Source organism: Podarcis cretensis (assembly GCF_951804945.1).
Source record: "Podarcis cretensis genome assembly, chromosome: 2".
NCBI classification, from domain to species: domain Eukaryota; kingdom Metazoa; phylum Chordata; class Lepidosauria; order Squamata; family Lacertidae; genus Podarcis; species Podarcis cretensis.
This window is the reverse complement of record NC_137171.1, coordinates 79566143-79582140: the sequence shown is the minus strand read 5'-3', so window position 1 is coordinate 79582140 and position 15998 is coordinate 79566143. Positions and strand designations below refer to the sequence as shown.

The 15998-nt window shown below is 40.6% G+C and overlaps 1 protein-coding gene across 1 annotated transcript; it reads right to left on the bottom strand.

The window, feature by feature from the left end:
* Nucleotides 1-2011: 2011 nt before the first annotated feature.
* ISY1 (ISY1 splicing factor homolog) lies at nucleotides 2012-15408 on the bottom strand. Its single transcript, XM_079965082.1, has 11 exons — nucleotides 15225-15408; nucleotides 13685-13707; nucleotides 13283-13334; nucleotides 11456-11521; nucleotides 10397-10439; nucleotides 9561-9673; nucleotides 8745-8862; nucleotides 7612-7734; nucleotides 4709-4821; nucleotides 3582-3668; nucleotides 2012-2762 (listed from the first exon to the last, which is right to left on the bottom strand). The coding sequence occupies exons 1-11, from the start codon at nucleotides 15225-15227 to the stop codon at nucleotides 2655-2657; spliced, it is 849 nt and encodes a 282-aa protein (XP_079821208.1). The 5' UTR covers nucleotides 15228-15408; the 3' UTR covers nucleotides 2012-2654.
* Between the last annotated feature and the right edge of the window lie 590 nt (nucleotides 15409-15998).

Sequence of the window (15998 nt, the reverse complement as noted above, 5' to 3'; positions counted from 1 at the left end):
AGTCCGCGTTTCTTCCTATTTATTTATTACCTTTCTATACATTTTTCTTCCAAGGAGCTCCCAACAACCCTGTGCTGGAGGTAAGGCTAAGAGATGGTGAGCGGCCCAAGGTCACTCTTCATGACTCAGTGGGGATTCAAATTCTGGTCTCCCCCAGATCAGTCTAACGCTCTAACCATTAGGTCATGCTGGCTCTTTTTTCCCTTTTTGTTTGCTGCAGTGGGTTACTGGCTTAGATGGATTATGCCTGGTTACTTATCCTCTGCCTCCAGCTCCGCACACTAATGCACACTGTTGACACAAAGGGGTAGGAAGGCAGAAATGGGAGTAATGGCAACGTGCAGGGACCTCCCTGGTCCAACACCATGCAAATCTACATTTCAAGCCCAATCTTATGTATGTACAGTATACCAGGAATCATCAACCTATTCAGGCCCAGGGCCCACATTTAACCCAAACACGCATTTGGGGGCCCTTTTCTTAATCCTTTCCTTTATAGCTGCAAGGTGGTAGTACTCCTGTTGCAACTAACCTTGGATCCGGGTCCCACCACTTGAAGACCAGCGATGTATTTCTTTTTTAAAAAACAAAAACCCAGTGTTCAATAACAATTTGCTTCCAGGCAGGTGTATAAAGATTATAGCCTTACAGTAATCCTATAGGATTACAGCATACATTACTCCTCTACACCCACACGACTGTTTTCTAAACTTCTGGTATTTCCTTCAAGGATTTTTAGAGTATCATTTTTAAATTTTATTTACTATAATGTTGTGAGCAAGCACAAGTTGCCTGAATGAAAAGGGACCGGTAGCATAGCTTCCATACCAAACTGGTACAGTGGTACCTCAGGTTAAGTACTTAATTCATTCCGGAAGTCCGTTCTTAACCTGAAACTGTTCTTAACCTGAAGCACCACTTTAGCTAATGGGGCCTCCCGCTGCCACCACGCCGCCGGAGCATGATTTCTGTTCTCATCCTGAATCAAAGTTCTTAACCCAAGGTATTATTTTTGGGTTAGCCGAGTCTGTAACCTGAAGCGTCTGTAACCTGAAGCATCTGTAACCCGAGGTACCACTGTACTTGTAACAAATCAAACACTGTGCCCAAGGGACTGAAGTAGTATAAGGCAACTATTAATGTGTAGGACTAATGTTAAATTCATTACAACCAAGAATAGGATAAATACACGTAGGAAATTTGGCTATGTGCCTCAAAACAGAGAGACTTCACTACTAAAAGTTATGGTACATTATAGCAGTGACTAAGATGTTTGGGACACCATTCACTCATTCCATTTCAAATGCTACTTTTCTTACTGTATGCTTTGTGTTTTGAAATGAAGCTATACTAGACAATCCCCTAAGCAAGTTTGATGATTTCTAGATCACAAGCCTATAGAGCAAACTGAAAACATTGGAATTAGTTCTGAAAATAACACTGGGGATTCATTTTATACAAATGGACTTCTAGGTGCTGGTAGCTGCTAAATCACTAGAATTCAGGGATAACCAACCCATGCTTTTCCTTGGTTGACTTTTCCTAATATAAATCTTGTTCAACTCCCTTTCACAGCCACAATAAGCACACAAAGGACACATAAGTACTAGTGGCCATACAAGCTTACATAATTTTTTGGTTTGTAAAAGCTATTTTAGGAAAGTAGGTCATGATAAATCCCATGCTTTACCTGTGAACTGGACTAATACAAGACAAGCACACACAGTGACTGCACTGTAATATTCCTTTGGGGAAATGGCCCATAAAAATGTGTGCCAGCTTCACCTGCAATATTACATCTTTCAAATGGTTTTTGATGCACATACATTTCAGATAATGATCTTATTGGTACTGATTTATGGAGTCCTAACATTTCTTGATTCTCAGTTTATTGAAACCTCCCTCGCTCATGTGACAAAGCAGATTCTGGCAGCTAAGAGGCTTTAGTCTCATGACTTTCCCATAAAGAAATAGATGTATTTTCAAGCCCCAGTGAAAACTATGAACTATGTCTACATAAAAATTGTTTTACTGAAAAGATCCGAGTGATATTACAAAGGTGAAACAGTATTTACAACATTAGTTGCTGAAATATCCAGCATTTCAGAAATCCAACCAAGTGGGTGTTCACATCAAGCTTTGAGCATGCTACATAAAGCTGTATTAGTTGTGCAGTGTTTCAGTTCTGCTGTGAAGTCAATCATTAAAACAACAACACACTGCAACAACTGCCTTCAATTCTGTTCCAAATTTGTAGGCAATTAGGGTGAGCAGCTAAATATGGCTTTATCTAAATACTGTTGTATTTTACTGAGACTGGAGAAGCATACTGGAATGCTAATTTCTAATTTAAGAGAAACTGAAAATGCCATATAAAGCAGAAATTAAGCAAAAAGGAAAGCAGCTAGAAAAGGACAACTCAAAGGCAAGCTGGCTAGTTATTTTGAGTTTTGACTACTGAAGCTGAAAACAAAAAAATGTACAGAATAGGGCAGAGTAAAATGCTTGCAGTGAAATGTGCTTAGGGAAAGAAATCACCCTTTGTTTCCAGCATTTGTAAAGTGTAAATTATTTTTGCAGAACCAATGTGCTTTAAGCAACTGCTCCCAGGATGCTTTAGGATGGATTATAAAACAGAACTGTCTCAACACACGCTACAGTCCTAGAAGTCTCTTAGCCTCTTCACTTTGAGCCATAAGAGCTTCACTGGCATACTTCTGAAGAAGTTCCATCTTCTTTCTTCGGACAAGAGCTTCCTCAATCTGCAGATTAAAAACATTCAGCCTTAAAATAAAGTACTGAAACTTCACAGGTTGCAAATGATTTAGTAAAAATAGCTTATCCGTACATGCTGGCAACGAAAAGGAACTACCTAATGAAAGCTTTGAAGAGAGGTGTCAAAAGATTATTGCTGTGGCCAAAGTCTGATGTTCCTTGACCTAAGTTGCCAGTGACTTTTAGGATGCTGTATCACCACTTTTCCAAAACTGATACAAACTCTCCTTGCAAAGATGCTGAGGTATCAGGGTGCATTCAACTAACCGGATGTGCTGGTGGAAGCCAGGGCAAGAACTCTCACTAGTGCAGCAGCACAATACTTTCCTTTTCATTGCACATTATGCTCAGAACCTTCTGAATTGGGGCTGCAGAAAACCAGTTTACCGTTTCATTGCAACAGGCACCTTATGGTTTGCTGCAGCCCAGAAACAGAAGTTCTAATTTACTGAGTGGGAGGAGAAATGGAATCCCAAGGCTCATTCTTGTAACACTTAAGCGTTGTTTCACATGGTTATGTCTGAACAACTCCTTTATAGTTATCAAAGTGCAAAATGATTCTCTTCTGAGATACAAACACTTTCTGAACCTTAGTCTGGCTTTATTTTTCAGCTAATCTGTATATGTTTGCTCCAGTTATTTCACATAAATTTGCAAAATGCACTAATGAAGTCAGGAATGACAGAGAAAACACAGTAGCCGCAAAAAGGTGCCACAAAACGTTTTTTCCTGGAGTAGGCCAACGTAGCTATTCCTCTGGAAGTTCAATGTACCTGTACAACTTTCATTTTCTATTTGTTCCTTACCTCTTGTTGTGATGGCACTGGGACATGAGCAATAAACTTCTGCTGACTGTCCTCTCCTTCTTTTTCCTTTCCGCTTTCTTCATCAGACTGCAATACATTTAGAACATTCAGTTTATGCAACCACATGCATCATGCCAGTGAAGAAAAAGTCAACACCAGGCGCCTAATTTTGTTCTAGCTGGACTGTCCACACTCCTGCCACAAAGCCAATGAGCATCAACTGTCCTGTAGGAAAAAATATCAGGTGCTGGGCAGTAGATGGGAGTGTACCTTGCTCAGAGAAAGGGAAGCAGTTTCAGTTCAGTGGGAACTGCTTCTTGCTCCCTGTGCTGTTCTTTGAGGTCACCTCCAACACAGGGATCACAAAGCCCTTTGGAATATTCCCCATGCTCTCCTTTACACCTCCAATGCCAAGGTGCAAAGGAGAACGGAATACATCACAGAGGGCTTTGAAAGCCTCCCCTCATTTCTCCTTTCCAGCCCTGATGCTGGAGGTGATAAGGTGAAGTGCATGCATGGAAGAAGTAAACGAAGGAAAGAAAGTCTCCCCTTCATTCCCCACTCCCACTTTGAGAAGCGCTGGGTGGGGGGAGTCTACATCTTCCTGCTGCACCCATTTTATACAAATTCAGACAACACGCATTGGGCTGAGCTGCTTTAAAAATCAGATTTCTCCAAAGTTGGAAAATAGGTGAGGTTTTTTGTTAACTACATTTCCTAACTTGGTCAAATGCAAACTGACTAGCTTTCAAGTTCCATTATAAAAAGCCAAAGTGTTTTCTTTAAACCACACAAACACACAGCCATAAGTCCACAGCAGGCTTCATGCATGCTCTGTGTGTGTAACCAGTACACAGCAGGAAGCTCAGCCTAAATTAAGACTTGATTCATCTTGATGTTTCATTCCAAATTCAGAAACACACCCCAGCTTCTGACAGTCACATTTTATCCACGTAGAAAAGAAATTGCACTTATCACATACATAAAGACACTGAAATGCACAGACACTGAAATGGGCAGGCCTATCCAAGTTTGCTAATGTTTATGCCACTCTGCCTTTTACTGTTAATGAATTCTTCTACATTCATGGCATGCTGTTATTAGCAGAACTGAAACCAGCACAATACCTCATCATCATTTACTGCATAGATGTTTATTTCCTCCTCCTCTTCTTCTTTATCACCTCTTGCAAGCCGTGCTTCTCTCTCTGCTTTCCATTTTTCCACTGCTTCTGCAATAACTGGGCAAGTAAAAAAAGTAGCACTTTATATTTGGATTTTAAGAGGTTGACCAAGTACAATTCAAAAAGCACCAGCTCTTTCGTTTCAGAGTCAATTATAAGAGTCAACTTTTGGTGAATCCACAAACGTACTTATCAGTTTTTTACTTGCACTGTTTGAACTTTCTTTCCTTGAGAAGGGAACAGTAGCATTGGAGAAGGCATTTAGAAGGGTACAATTAGCAGAAACTTACGGCAATCCTACAAAGAGTTATGGGCAGGGTTTTCTCATGTTATAGTTACAACAGATTGGGCTAGAAACAGGGGTGGTGGGTATCCAAGAGTGTCACTCAGTTGATAGCCTTCTGTCAGCTGAACAGTAAGGGAAGCATCCCTCCTGCCCGGCACCTGTCCCCCACTTTGATTCAAGTCTGCAGCACACATTACTCAACTTTATCCAGATAGAAACTGGCAATGTCTCCCTCTAAACCTTGTTTTCCTTTTACCCAGTGCTATGATAAGTTCTGAGAAAGCCTGAACTTTATTATACTTTAAAATGGTTTACTATACTTTAAAATGGTTTGCCTTTCCTGTACTGCATACATAAGGAATTCTTTCAAGTTTATGAAGTATGACTCCTGTTCACAAAAGCTAAGCTGACTTCACTAGCATACATTTGTATGTGTTCAGTTTTTAATACTATTTTGAACAACTCATTAAGGAATGAAGTAACCTCTAGGTTAGATTACAGCAATGGGACTGCCTCTGAAGATGGTTTGGAAACTTCAGCTAGTGCAGAATTCAGCAGCCCGGTTGCTCACTGGGGCAAGGTGGTCTGAGAATATTACATTGATCCTGGCATGCCTGCACTGGCTACCAATGAGTTCCCAAGCCCATAGTGCTGGTTTTGACCTACAAAGCCTTAAATGGCTCAGAACCACAAGCAATTCTGTACTGCTGTAACATTTACAGTTGAGTGAGAGTAACACAGTAGGTTGGGGCAGCTCTGGATCCATTTCTAGCAGTGGAGATTCTATCAGGGAGTGTTTGTTCAAGATGGAAAATACTTTGCTGCAGGAAGTTTCAACTTCCCTGCTTCGTGCATTTATAGCACCATCTACTATAGGCCAGGAATCAGGCAACAAGCAAGCTTGATACCATCGTTGGAGCACCAGGGCAGAGAAAAAGGCAGAGAAAAACTAGAAATTAGTGCTGTGGAAAACAAGCTACCAAAAACCAGCCCCTGCATATTTAGGAGAGTCTTTTCCAGCTTGCCAAACTTTGCGATATAGCTCCAGAACTGGGTGTTCCAGAACTTGCTGCCAAATCTAGCTTTTCAGAACTGCCTAAAAGAGACCTGTTCAAACATGTCACAATTCACTGTTCTCTCCTTTAGCTGAAGTAAAATGTTCATACTTTCTGGATCATCATTTCTGCCTTTGGCAAAATAAATATTTCAAGCAGACTATACAAAGACACTTCAAAACCAGGGACCATAGTTAGAAAGGAGAAAAAGAACATTATGTGTATCTTAAAATTTATGTATGTAATTTAAAAACACACTTGAACCACACCTGTTGTTCTATATGCCTTCTGTACAAACAATGCAAGCGTCTAGAAAAAAAGTGAAGAAGTTACTGGAAAACACAATGGATTTACTAATACCAAATTGTAGTTCATAAACAGATGCAAATTAACTTGGAGGTAAGTGTCATTGGGACCAATGGAACTTACTTCCGAGTAAATATTCATAAGTTCAGACAGCTTGTATCATCATTTGATACAGTAACAGGCTGAAATGAGTATGATACTTAGCTGAACACTAGGGTCTCAGGAAATGAAAGGAAGGTTGATACAGCCATGGTGCAGGATCAAAGCACACTTGGGAAAGGCATGAACTTACTGTGGAGAACTGATGAATGCTACTTTCAGAACCATGTGCTACTTACATGCCAGTTTGTCATCAGTTGAACAGGTGTTGAATTTTATACTCTTAGATATGTAAGAGTTATTCAAGAAGTTCTAATTTCTGTAGAGATGTACAACTCTTCCCCACAATAAAGTCTACAGAGCCTAGCAAGCCATATTCTCATAATGTACAGCCTTCAAACCTCAAACCCCAGGTAATGTAGTATGTCAATGAAATTCTTCTGATAAAACAATCTAAGTAAAATTACTAGCGTATTCATTTTTCAAAAGGCAATAACCAATCTTCTGAACTCAATAAGCAAAACAGTAGAAGATTTATCTTACTTAAAAGTACCAAAATGGTGGCAAGAAGGCAACTCTGTTGGGGGATAGTTCATGTCAACTTATAATGCTTTGACATAATCAACAGCAGCAGCTTAGTTATTTCCTTCTAGTAGCTCATCTAATTTTCTTGAGGCTGATTTCTTTCCAAAAGACTTGAATTAATTTCCTCTGTCCCCATGTGATTATCATCAGCATAACCGAAGATCTATTTATTGGAGCGAATTGCCAAGGAAGCAGATCCAGATGAGGGAACAGATAAATTTCAGATGTATTTTCTGAATAAAACAAGACCAATATCACTAGTACGGACATCTGAAAACCAAGGCACAGCTTCTGATTGGTGAAGGTGCCCTGGAAACAATAGCTGACAGCCGCATTGGATGTTCGGCTTCTGGAAAACGTTCGAAAACCAGAACACCTCTGGGTTTTTGCCGTTTGAGAACCAAGGTACCACTGTACTTCTTTGTCTTACAGGTAGAAGTTACCTGTATTTTACAGGGGTCTCCTATAAAAGACACTAAGCAAAGCAACAACTGATCCGAGGTTGACCATGCCTACCTTTCCTTTCATGTTCCTGCTCCAATGGTTCCAGGACACCATCATCCTCATCTCTGTAGCCATAGTATTCTGCATCAATAGCCTTCATGAGTTCAGCTCGTGTCTTCCTGGGAGGAGGAAGGGCTGAAGGAACAAATGCAAAGTCACTCACCACCCAAGTAAGAGAAAATGGAAGCACATAGCTTTACCTGCTATGACTAGCTAGTCATTAAGATTCAACCAAATAGCCAAGGACACCTACAGTATATCCAAGCCACTGGGTAAAACATGCCAGCAATGACTGTAAGAAAGAGGAAATTCCAGCCCTACCTGGAGATGCCAGGGCCTATTCCATCAATGTTTCTAAATTAATACAGTAAATTTTAAATAAAAAATAAACAGTAGCAATTGCACTGCAATAATTGAGCAGGGCAATCAGTTGCATATGTATTTTCTCCTCCTCTTACCATTTGCATTAAACTGAGGGGAAACTACTGGAAAATAACTCCCAACACGTCTTATGGGAAAACGTGTGCTACTGTGTAAAATTTTATACTCGATTTAATTTCTGTATTCATAATGAATTGAAAATGATGTTTAAAATAACCTTTGTAAAAAAACAACAACCCAGAAGCTTTTCTTTTGGGAATTATAGGGATAGAACTACCTAAATTGTATAGAAATTTATTTATGTATGTGACTATAGCAGCAAGAATGCTACTCGCCCCAAAATGGAAAGAAGCAGAAGTCCCAGCAAAGGAAGAATGGATACAAAAACTTATGGAATATGCAGAAATGGCTAAACTTACCAGAAAAGTAAGAAATCAAGATAACAAACTTTTTATAAAAGAATGGAAATGGTTTATTGAATATAAACAGATAAAAACATTGGCAGGATTACTGTAATAACCTGCAGTTTCATAAGAGTATATATTTAAAGTAGATAATTAAATGAGCAAATTAAATGAATTTGGATATGCAGGAGATATTAAAAGATAAATTTAAGGAACCACAGAAAGAGGGGGAAGGAAGTAAAACTTTGAAATGTTAAAATGATTGTAAAATTAATGAAATATATAAATTTGAAAAGTATAATTTTTTAAAAAAAGATTTAATTTATCAAATGCATATGCCACATGCACAAAAATACTTACGTTCTTTTTCGAAAAGCTCTCTGACCCCAGGCAAATCTTTAGCAGCTCCAAAATATTTGTAACCCCTGTTTCCTGGAACTTCTTTCCCTTCATGATCAAGCATTTTGGGACCAATTCTCTTGAGGGGGGAGAAAGGGGTAAAAGCCACAATGCTTAGTATTTCCTCTTGTGTGGCTAATTAGACAGAACTTGTGAGTACAGGCAGAGTTTCATGTGATTTGGGCAGACCGAGATTGGCATGGTCAAATCTGGAGAACTTCACACAAACTATAACATGGAAGACCCAACAATACAATTGAATTATTGAGTTACCTATGTAGATATCCACTTACACAAGTCTTGGAATAACTGGGTATGAGAATGGGTTAATTTCCTTCATGAGTGTAGATCACCAGGTCAGCCAACACAGTTGCTATGGTAATGGCCCAGTGCCCAGACTATATCTGTGATTAATATGTCAGCTCAGTAGTCTGTTACTCTGTGGTTTATCTGTCTGTCTGTTAGTCAGTTAGCCAAGTTACTTGTTCAGTGTTATGTCTTGAATTGCTGAACTTATTTAAAGCAACAGAGATACCTTGTACTTGTAAGTATCTGTATCTGGAAAAGCCCACAAGCTGTATCTATCCATGTCCAGAACTGTTTTACTGAGCCTTATATTCTGCAACAGTAAACTATCTGAACCTTTCTCTGCTTCCGTGTGGTGAATGGTATTGAGAGCCACTGTGTGGGTATCTCACCTGAGATTCCCAATGATAAGAACCAGGCAGAAAGTTTGCACTTTCCTACATATGAATCTAATATTTTTTATATACTTACTGCATAATCGGGTCCTCCCAGCTCCTTTATCCGGACTTCCCAGTGCCCCTTTTCTCTTAGAAGTTTGTTAATTTCATCATTCAAGTCACGAATTCTGAATTCACCTAAGCCAGCTTTTTTAAAGGAAATGGGGAGAAAATAGCTATTTCAGTCATTGATATACACTCTCTAATCTGAAATTTTCCAGAATAGAAAAGGACAGTGTAGGACAGTGTTTTTCAAACTATCTGATGTGGTAGACTGGCAATTTATTTCCACCCCCAATGTGCCCGGCAAGGAGCAGGGCCATATTTGATCCCTGAAGTGTCCTACCCAACCTGGATTGAGATGGAGTTACCGCAGAATAAAAGCTGATGGCTCATGAACCAGCACCGATCCATGGACCATCACTTTGAGCAGCACTGCTGTAGAATACTGCTCATTCATATTGCTTTATTTCTCTCTGTCACATGAAGACATCAATCCCTCTGCTTTTAGACAACTTTTATAGCAGGCTTCTTATTAAAGTAAGTTTTAATGTGTGGATATCAAAAGCACCAGAGCCAGTTATTATTCCAAAGACTCAAAGCACATCAGGATCAAGAAGGTTGACCCAAGACTAGCTTGGCTAGATAGGCTTGTTGAATACCAGATTCACAATTCAGATATCACAGCATCCTTTCCAACAAAGGCTACTGCTCCTTTTATCAGTTCACTATTACAAGTCTAGACCTCAGAGCAGTTGCAGCTCTTCAGGGTCAGAGATAAAAAGAAGTCTCAAGTGTAAGAAATGTTAGTGAAAGTATAATCTGCAAGCTCATAAGGATATTAACCCTGCCCCTCCATTAGGAACTTACCATTCTGAATTTGTGCCACTTTCTTGGAAATTTCACCAATAATCTGTTTAAAAAGAGACATTATACGACAATTACTTTTTTCTTCAAACAAATCAGCGGCATCTAATCTAAGGCTGTATGACGCAATACCTTTAAAAAGTTTTTGTTTAATGAATAATAATTTTAAAGCTATTTGTTTAAGCTACTGCATCATGCAATCATTATTCAAAAAGAGCATTTCCAACATTTTCTCTCCCATGATCTAGAAATGGTTTCGCAGACAACCAATTTTGACAATTCATAGATTTAAAACTTTGGAACTGTTTTGTTTAACTACAGCAGCTGGTTTTAACACAATGATGCCGTGGTGTGCATAGGCCTAGCCCTGCCCCTAGCCAAAGTGAGCCCCTTGCCTCCAGTGGCAGACTGGGAGGAGCAACAGAGCATGCTCCTCCTTGCCACAGCTCCCCACCCACCTGTTGCTCCTATCAGCCATGTGCAGACCAATCCCGGCAGGCCTGTCCACTACTGCATCCTTTTCGTTTACCATGTCCTCATCCGTGACAAAGCAGAGAAATACACGAGTACAGTCGTACCTTCAGAGTCTAACAGAATCCGTTCCAGAAGTCCATTCGACTTCCAAAACGTTCGGAAACCAAAGCACAGCTTCTGATTGGCTACAGGAAGCTCCTGCAGCCAATCAGAAGCTTCGTCGGACATTCGCCTTCCAAAATAACGTTCAAAGACCGAAACACTAACTTCCAGGTTTCGTTACAGGTAGGTAGCTGTGTTGGTCTGCCGTAGTTGAAACAAAATATAAAAATTCCATCCAGTAGCACCTTAGAGATCAACTAAGTTTGTTATTGGTATGAGCTTTCGTGTGCATGCACACTTCTTCAGATACCAATTCTTCAGATTCCAGGTTTTGATCGTTCGGGAGCCAATTTTTTCGGGAGCTAAGGCGTTGGAAATCCAAGGTACAACTGTCTTTCAATAAATGGACAGAAGTTGGAACTACGTTATCAGGGGTTCATTTATATACTTAGAGGATTGTTATTCAGAATCCACAACAGCAAATACCTGCCGCCTCCATTTCTCAGCTTTTGGCAGTTCATTACATTCTGAAGCAAGAAAAGGCCTTCGCTCCTGTTTGAAACAAATATAATATGATTATGGTATCTTCAGATTGGTGTACTTTCTGTATTTTCACTGTCTGCACATACAGCCAATGCAACTCTCAACATTTCACTCCCAATACTTTCCACATCTCTGTAATAGTTCAAAGTATGCACAAAGTAAGAGTCTAATTTCCTTTGCCTCACACTGCCATTAGAATATTGGATCCTCCTTTTGCGCACCACATACAAACATCCTGGACACAGTGTGGCACTACTAGTGGCTGCTCTGGATTTCTGAAATTAATTTCCTTTTGTGAGTCAAAGCTTTCAGGAATACCGGAAACCCTTTTCTGGTCAAGCTGCTATTGACCAAATATAAGGTAGCAAACATCTCTTAGATACAGGGCAAGTCTTAAATAAGACTGCTTTAGGGTCCATCAACATTTTTGGGGCACTTATTCCAAATATCTCTCTTGGGATTGAAGCTTCTCTCCCTCCTCTTTCAACCACGGGGGGGGGGGGGCAGATAATTCCATGTGTCTCACACTCAGATTCTGGAAGCCACCTTGACTTTCATATTTTGAAAATTAAAAAATACACATGTTTTCGGTTTCACACTGCTTTCCCACAAAAATCCGCGCCCTAAGCACTTTGCATGGTTTTTTGGTTTTTGTTATTTAAATCATAATTCTTGAAATTGCTGGCATTAGCGGCAGTTATATTTTTTTACAAGTTATTTTATGAGTTTAACATGCAGTAAAACCTTTCCTAGGTGATATCCAACTACTCCAAGTATGATTAACACTTTATATCATCCCTAGCTTACAGGTTTAATGTAGGCTAACAAAATATCAGACAATGAGTTCTTGGGTCAAAAATATTTACCCCTTTCCCCACTATAATAGATCATGTCTGCCCTTCTGTCACAATAGAGGCAGCCATTAATTTTGCACTGCTGCTATTACCTTAATACTTTCTCTTGTCAGAACAGATGCCAAAGGCTGCTTTATAGATAAGGTGCCACCACTGCTACCCTGTAGTTTTTGTCTGGACAACCAAACTACAGACGCCATTGGGGACATTTGACAGTTGAACAAGTATTTAATATTTAGTTGGAACTGAACTGTCTTGCCTGCAGTGGAACTCTGCTAACTGGACACTTCTGCAAGTAGAAGTGGAGGAAGCAATTCTGGGCAGCTCTTCTTTCTCCCCATACCCCTCCCTGCCCCCAAAATGCTCCAGACAGTTGGACTCCCCAGAACAGTGGCAAAGGGAACTTGCAGGGTGGAGGAGAGGTGGAAATTACCAATAATCACCTCTTTCCCTTTCATCTAACTGGTTTGAGTGCAACAATACACAAACATAAAACAAAATGTAACGGCTCTATTGTTTTACAAGATAGAAAAGGCATTGATTTGTAAAAGATAAAATGAGACATCACATGGCTGTCCATTGGTACAGCATGGTATCATGTGGAAGACTCGAGTTCATAATCACGCCAAGAACAAAATGCTCAATAGTTGATTCTCTAGTAAGACAATTATCAAGGAGGCAAAAGTTTGGAGACTCACTTCCAGTTTCCCTTGCAGAATAATGAAAGATAAGCAGAAACATATGACCAGGTCAACAGTTGTGTATTAATGCATCCGTTCCAATGTTTTAGAACAGTTTGCCTGCTATGGTTGCATACAACTTTCAGTGGTCTGAGAAACCCTGATCTACCCCTACATTATTAGAAACTGCTCCATAAATCTTCCTCCTCAGAAGCCAAACTGGTTTTCTGGCTTACCTTAACTTTTCCTTCTTCTAGCTGAGCTTGGCGAAATCTTGCCAAGGCCGTCCTAAAAGGAAGAAAGTTCCATGTCAAACAGACAATATGCAATCATAATACTCATGTGTCATATATTTATACGATTTAGCATGGGAAGAACCAAACATAAGCCTTATAAAGAAATGGAGAAAATATTAAAATTGTGTGTTTTAGGAATACTTTGTCACAGTCTGAAACACCATGTCCAAAATGTAACTAATAAGCACAAGCAGAGAATACCAAGATTAACATATTGTAAGCTGTAGAAGTGCAAAGTAATGTTTCTTAAACGGTTATGGATCAAAGGCAGAAGGCAGCTTAACTGTTAGAATATGCTGAAAATATTCTCAGTGACAAAATATCAATATTCAGACTACTTACATGGCCTTTTCTGCATTTCGAGCCTAAAATGAGAGAGTGGGAGAATAGGCTTTATTTGAGAATTGAATACCAGTAAAACATAAGTCTAGAGAATATTATGCAAAGATAACTGTAGAAACCTAGCCAATCAAGATGGTAAAAGGGTCAGATTTCCCAGACCTTATTAATACATATAAACTTTATAGTGCAGCAGCATCTAAGCCACATTGATATATATTATACCTAATTAGACAACCCTCTCAATACTACCACCCACACATTGTGATGAACTATAGCTAATAGATCACTGTGAATGTTTCTAAAAGGAATCATTTGCTCCTTCCCACTTGCACTGGGAGAAAACAACTACCATCTCTGGCTCTTTATTACATCTGAACCAGGGACCACAGTTGGTTTCATTCTCAACAAATCCCAACTCATAGCCAGAATTTGCTTGTGACACGTGAATGGAACCATGTTACCATTCATTGGAGGGTGAAGACTTTTTTTTGCATCAGTAACCAAGTTCCAGCAGCTGCTAAAGTCTTCAAAAAGAAAAAGAGCCAGTCAACTGTTTTGGAATATATAAAAAATGATGCAGTATTAATGTTTCCACCATTTATGAAGCCGAGACACAGGGTAGAAATCGTTCGATCATTAAAGTTAATTAAGCAGTTGATGAATATGGAAATTTATGCATTTCCCACTATAAAACATGTTGCTCTCAAGTTGAAAACAGTGGTACCTCTGGCTACATAATTTGTTCCGGAGGCCTGTTCTTAACCTGAAACACCACTTTAGCTAATGGGGCCTCCTGTTACTGCTGTGCCACCAGAGCATGATTTCTGTTCTCATCCTGAAGCAAAGTTCTTAACCCAAGCTACTATTTCTGGGTTAGTGGAGTCTGTAACCTGAAGCATCTGTAACCCGAGATACCACTGTACAGATACCACCCTCAATTTTTAGCCACACCAGTGCAACCCTGCTGTCTGTTGCTTTTGAAGAACTCATTTGGTCTTGATGGGTTTGAGTGTCACTATAGGGAGGAATGAAGCAGAATTGATGGTGTGAAGTTACCCGGAGCCAAGAGATGACAGCTATGGGGAAATATAAAAGAGAGTGCTGCGTGTATTTATTTATGTATGCAACGTGTTTAGCCGTTTTAACCATTCCAAAACAAAGCAGTACGGCAAATACTCAGGAGAGGCAGAAATTCAACAGGTTCAGCATTATTTCCAGGAACAAGAAGCTATGAAATGGTCTTACAGCAATTTTTGTCTATTGAAAATGTTGATATCCCACCCTTGCACTGTATTTGTAGCGCTCAGGCCAGCTTGCAGCAGCTGTTTCTTTTTTAAAAAAACAACAATACCGAATTAATGCAGCCAAAAAAAAAGGGGGGGGGACATGGCAAGCTACTGTTGTGAAATAAGTAAAGAGAAATAGAGGAAATGGGAATGAAGCCCCCGGAGGATGCCCAGAAAAGCACCGGCTTGGCTGAGGCGCCGGAGGAGGGCGCGCGCGAATAAAAACACGAGAGCGCGCCCGCCCATTCACTCACCATGGCGGAAGATCCGCAGAAACGTAAAGCTACGCCGACCGCGGGGTCCGAGGCGGAAACGGCTCCTTGGTGGCAACGCGGTGCAGGCGCACGCGCGCAGGAGACACCGCCCCGGAAGAGGCTGGCCTTAAAGCGAGCGCGGGGGCTGCTGCAATCGCAGCAACTTCCGGCTCTAGGTCTCAGGGTGCTTTTCATGCGGGGCAAGAAGCGATGGGAGAAATTAATGAGGCAACAGCTAAGCGGGAAACGGGGCAAGAAAGTTCACAGTGCTTATTGAATTTGTATACCGCCTTTTGCAGTTTCTACTGCAAAAGCGCTTGATTCCCCACCCCGCAGCAGGGCTTTTAATGCTGCATGATTTTGACTTCTGTTTGCTCTCCTAGCAGCAGCGGACCCAGGCAGACCCTGAGCCCCGATCGGAGCCAGCCCTCGCTGGGAAAACACGGTCCAGGGAAGACCACTGAAAAGGAGCGCTCCGTGCAGCGACTTTTTGTTACGTGCCCCCCTAGTAATCAGAGGAAGTTCAGCCGATGGAGATGCAGAGATGAGAAACGGCGCTTTGTTGAATTTCGACCTTTTGTCTACGTCAGGCTTCCTGAACCTCGACCCTCCAGATGTTTTTGGCCTACAACTCCCATGATCCCTAGCTAGCAGGACCAGTGGTCAGGGATGATGGGAATTGTAGTCTCAAAACAGCTGGAGGGCCGAGGTTCAGGAAGCCTGGACGTCGTTTTTTTAAAAACACGCAGAGAGTAACGTCCTAGTTGCAATGCT

Coding starts and splice junctions, on each gene's coding strand:
- ISY1 (XM_079965082.1), bottom strand. Junction 8,863..9,560: donor TGGGAGGACCCGATTATGCA/GTAAGTATATAA, acceptor TCCCCCCTCAAG/AGAATTGGTCCCAAAATGCT. Junction 3,669..4,708: donor ATGCAGTAAATGATGATGAG/GTATTGTGCTGG, acceptor AATGTATTGCAG/TCTGATGAAGAAAGCGGAAA.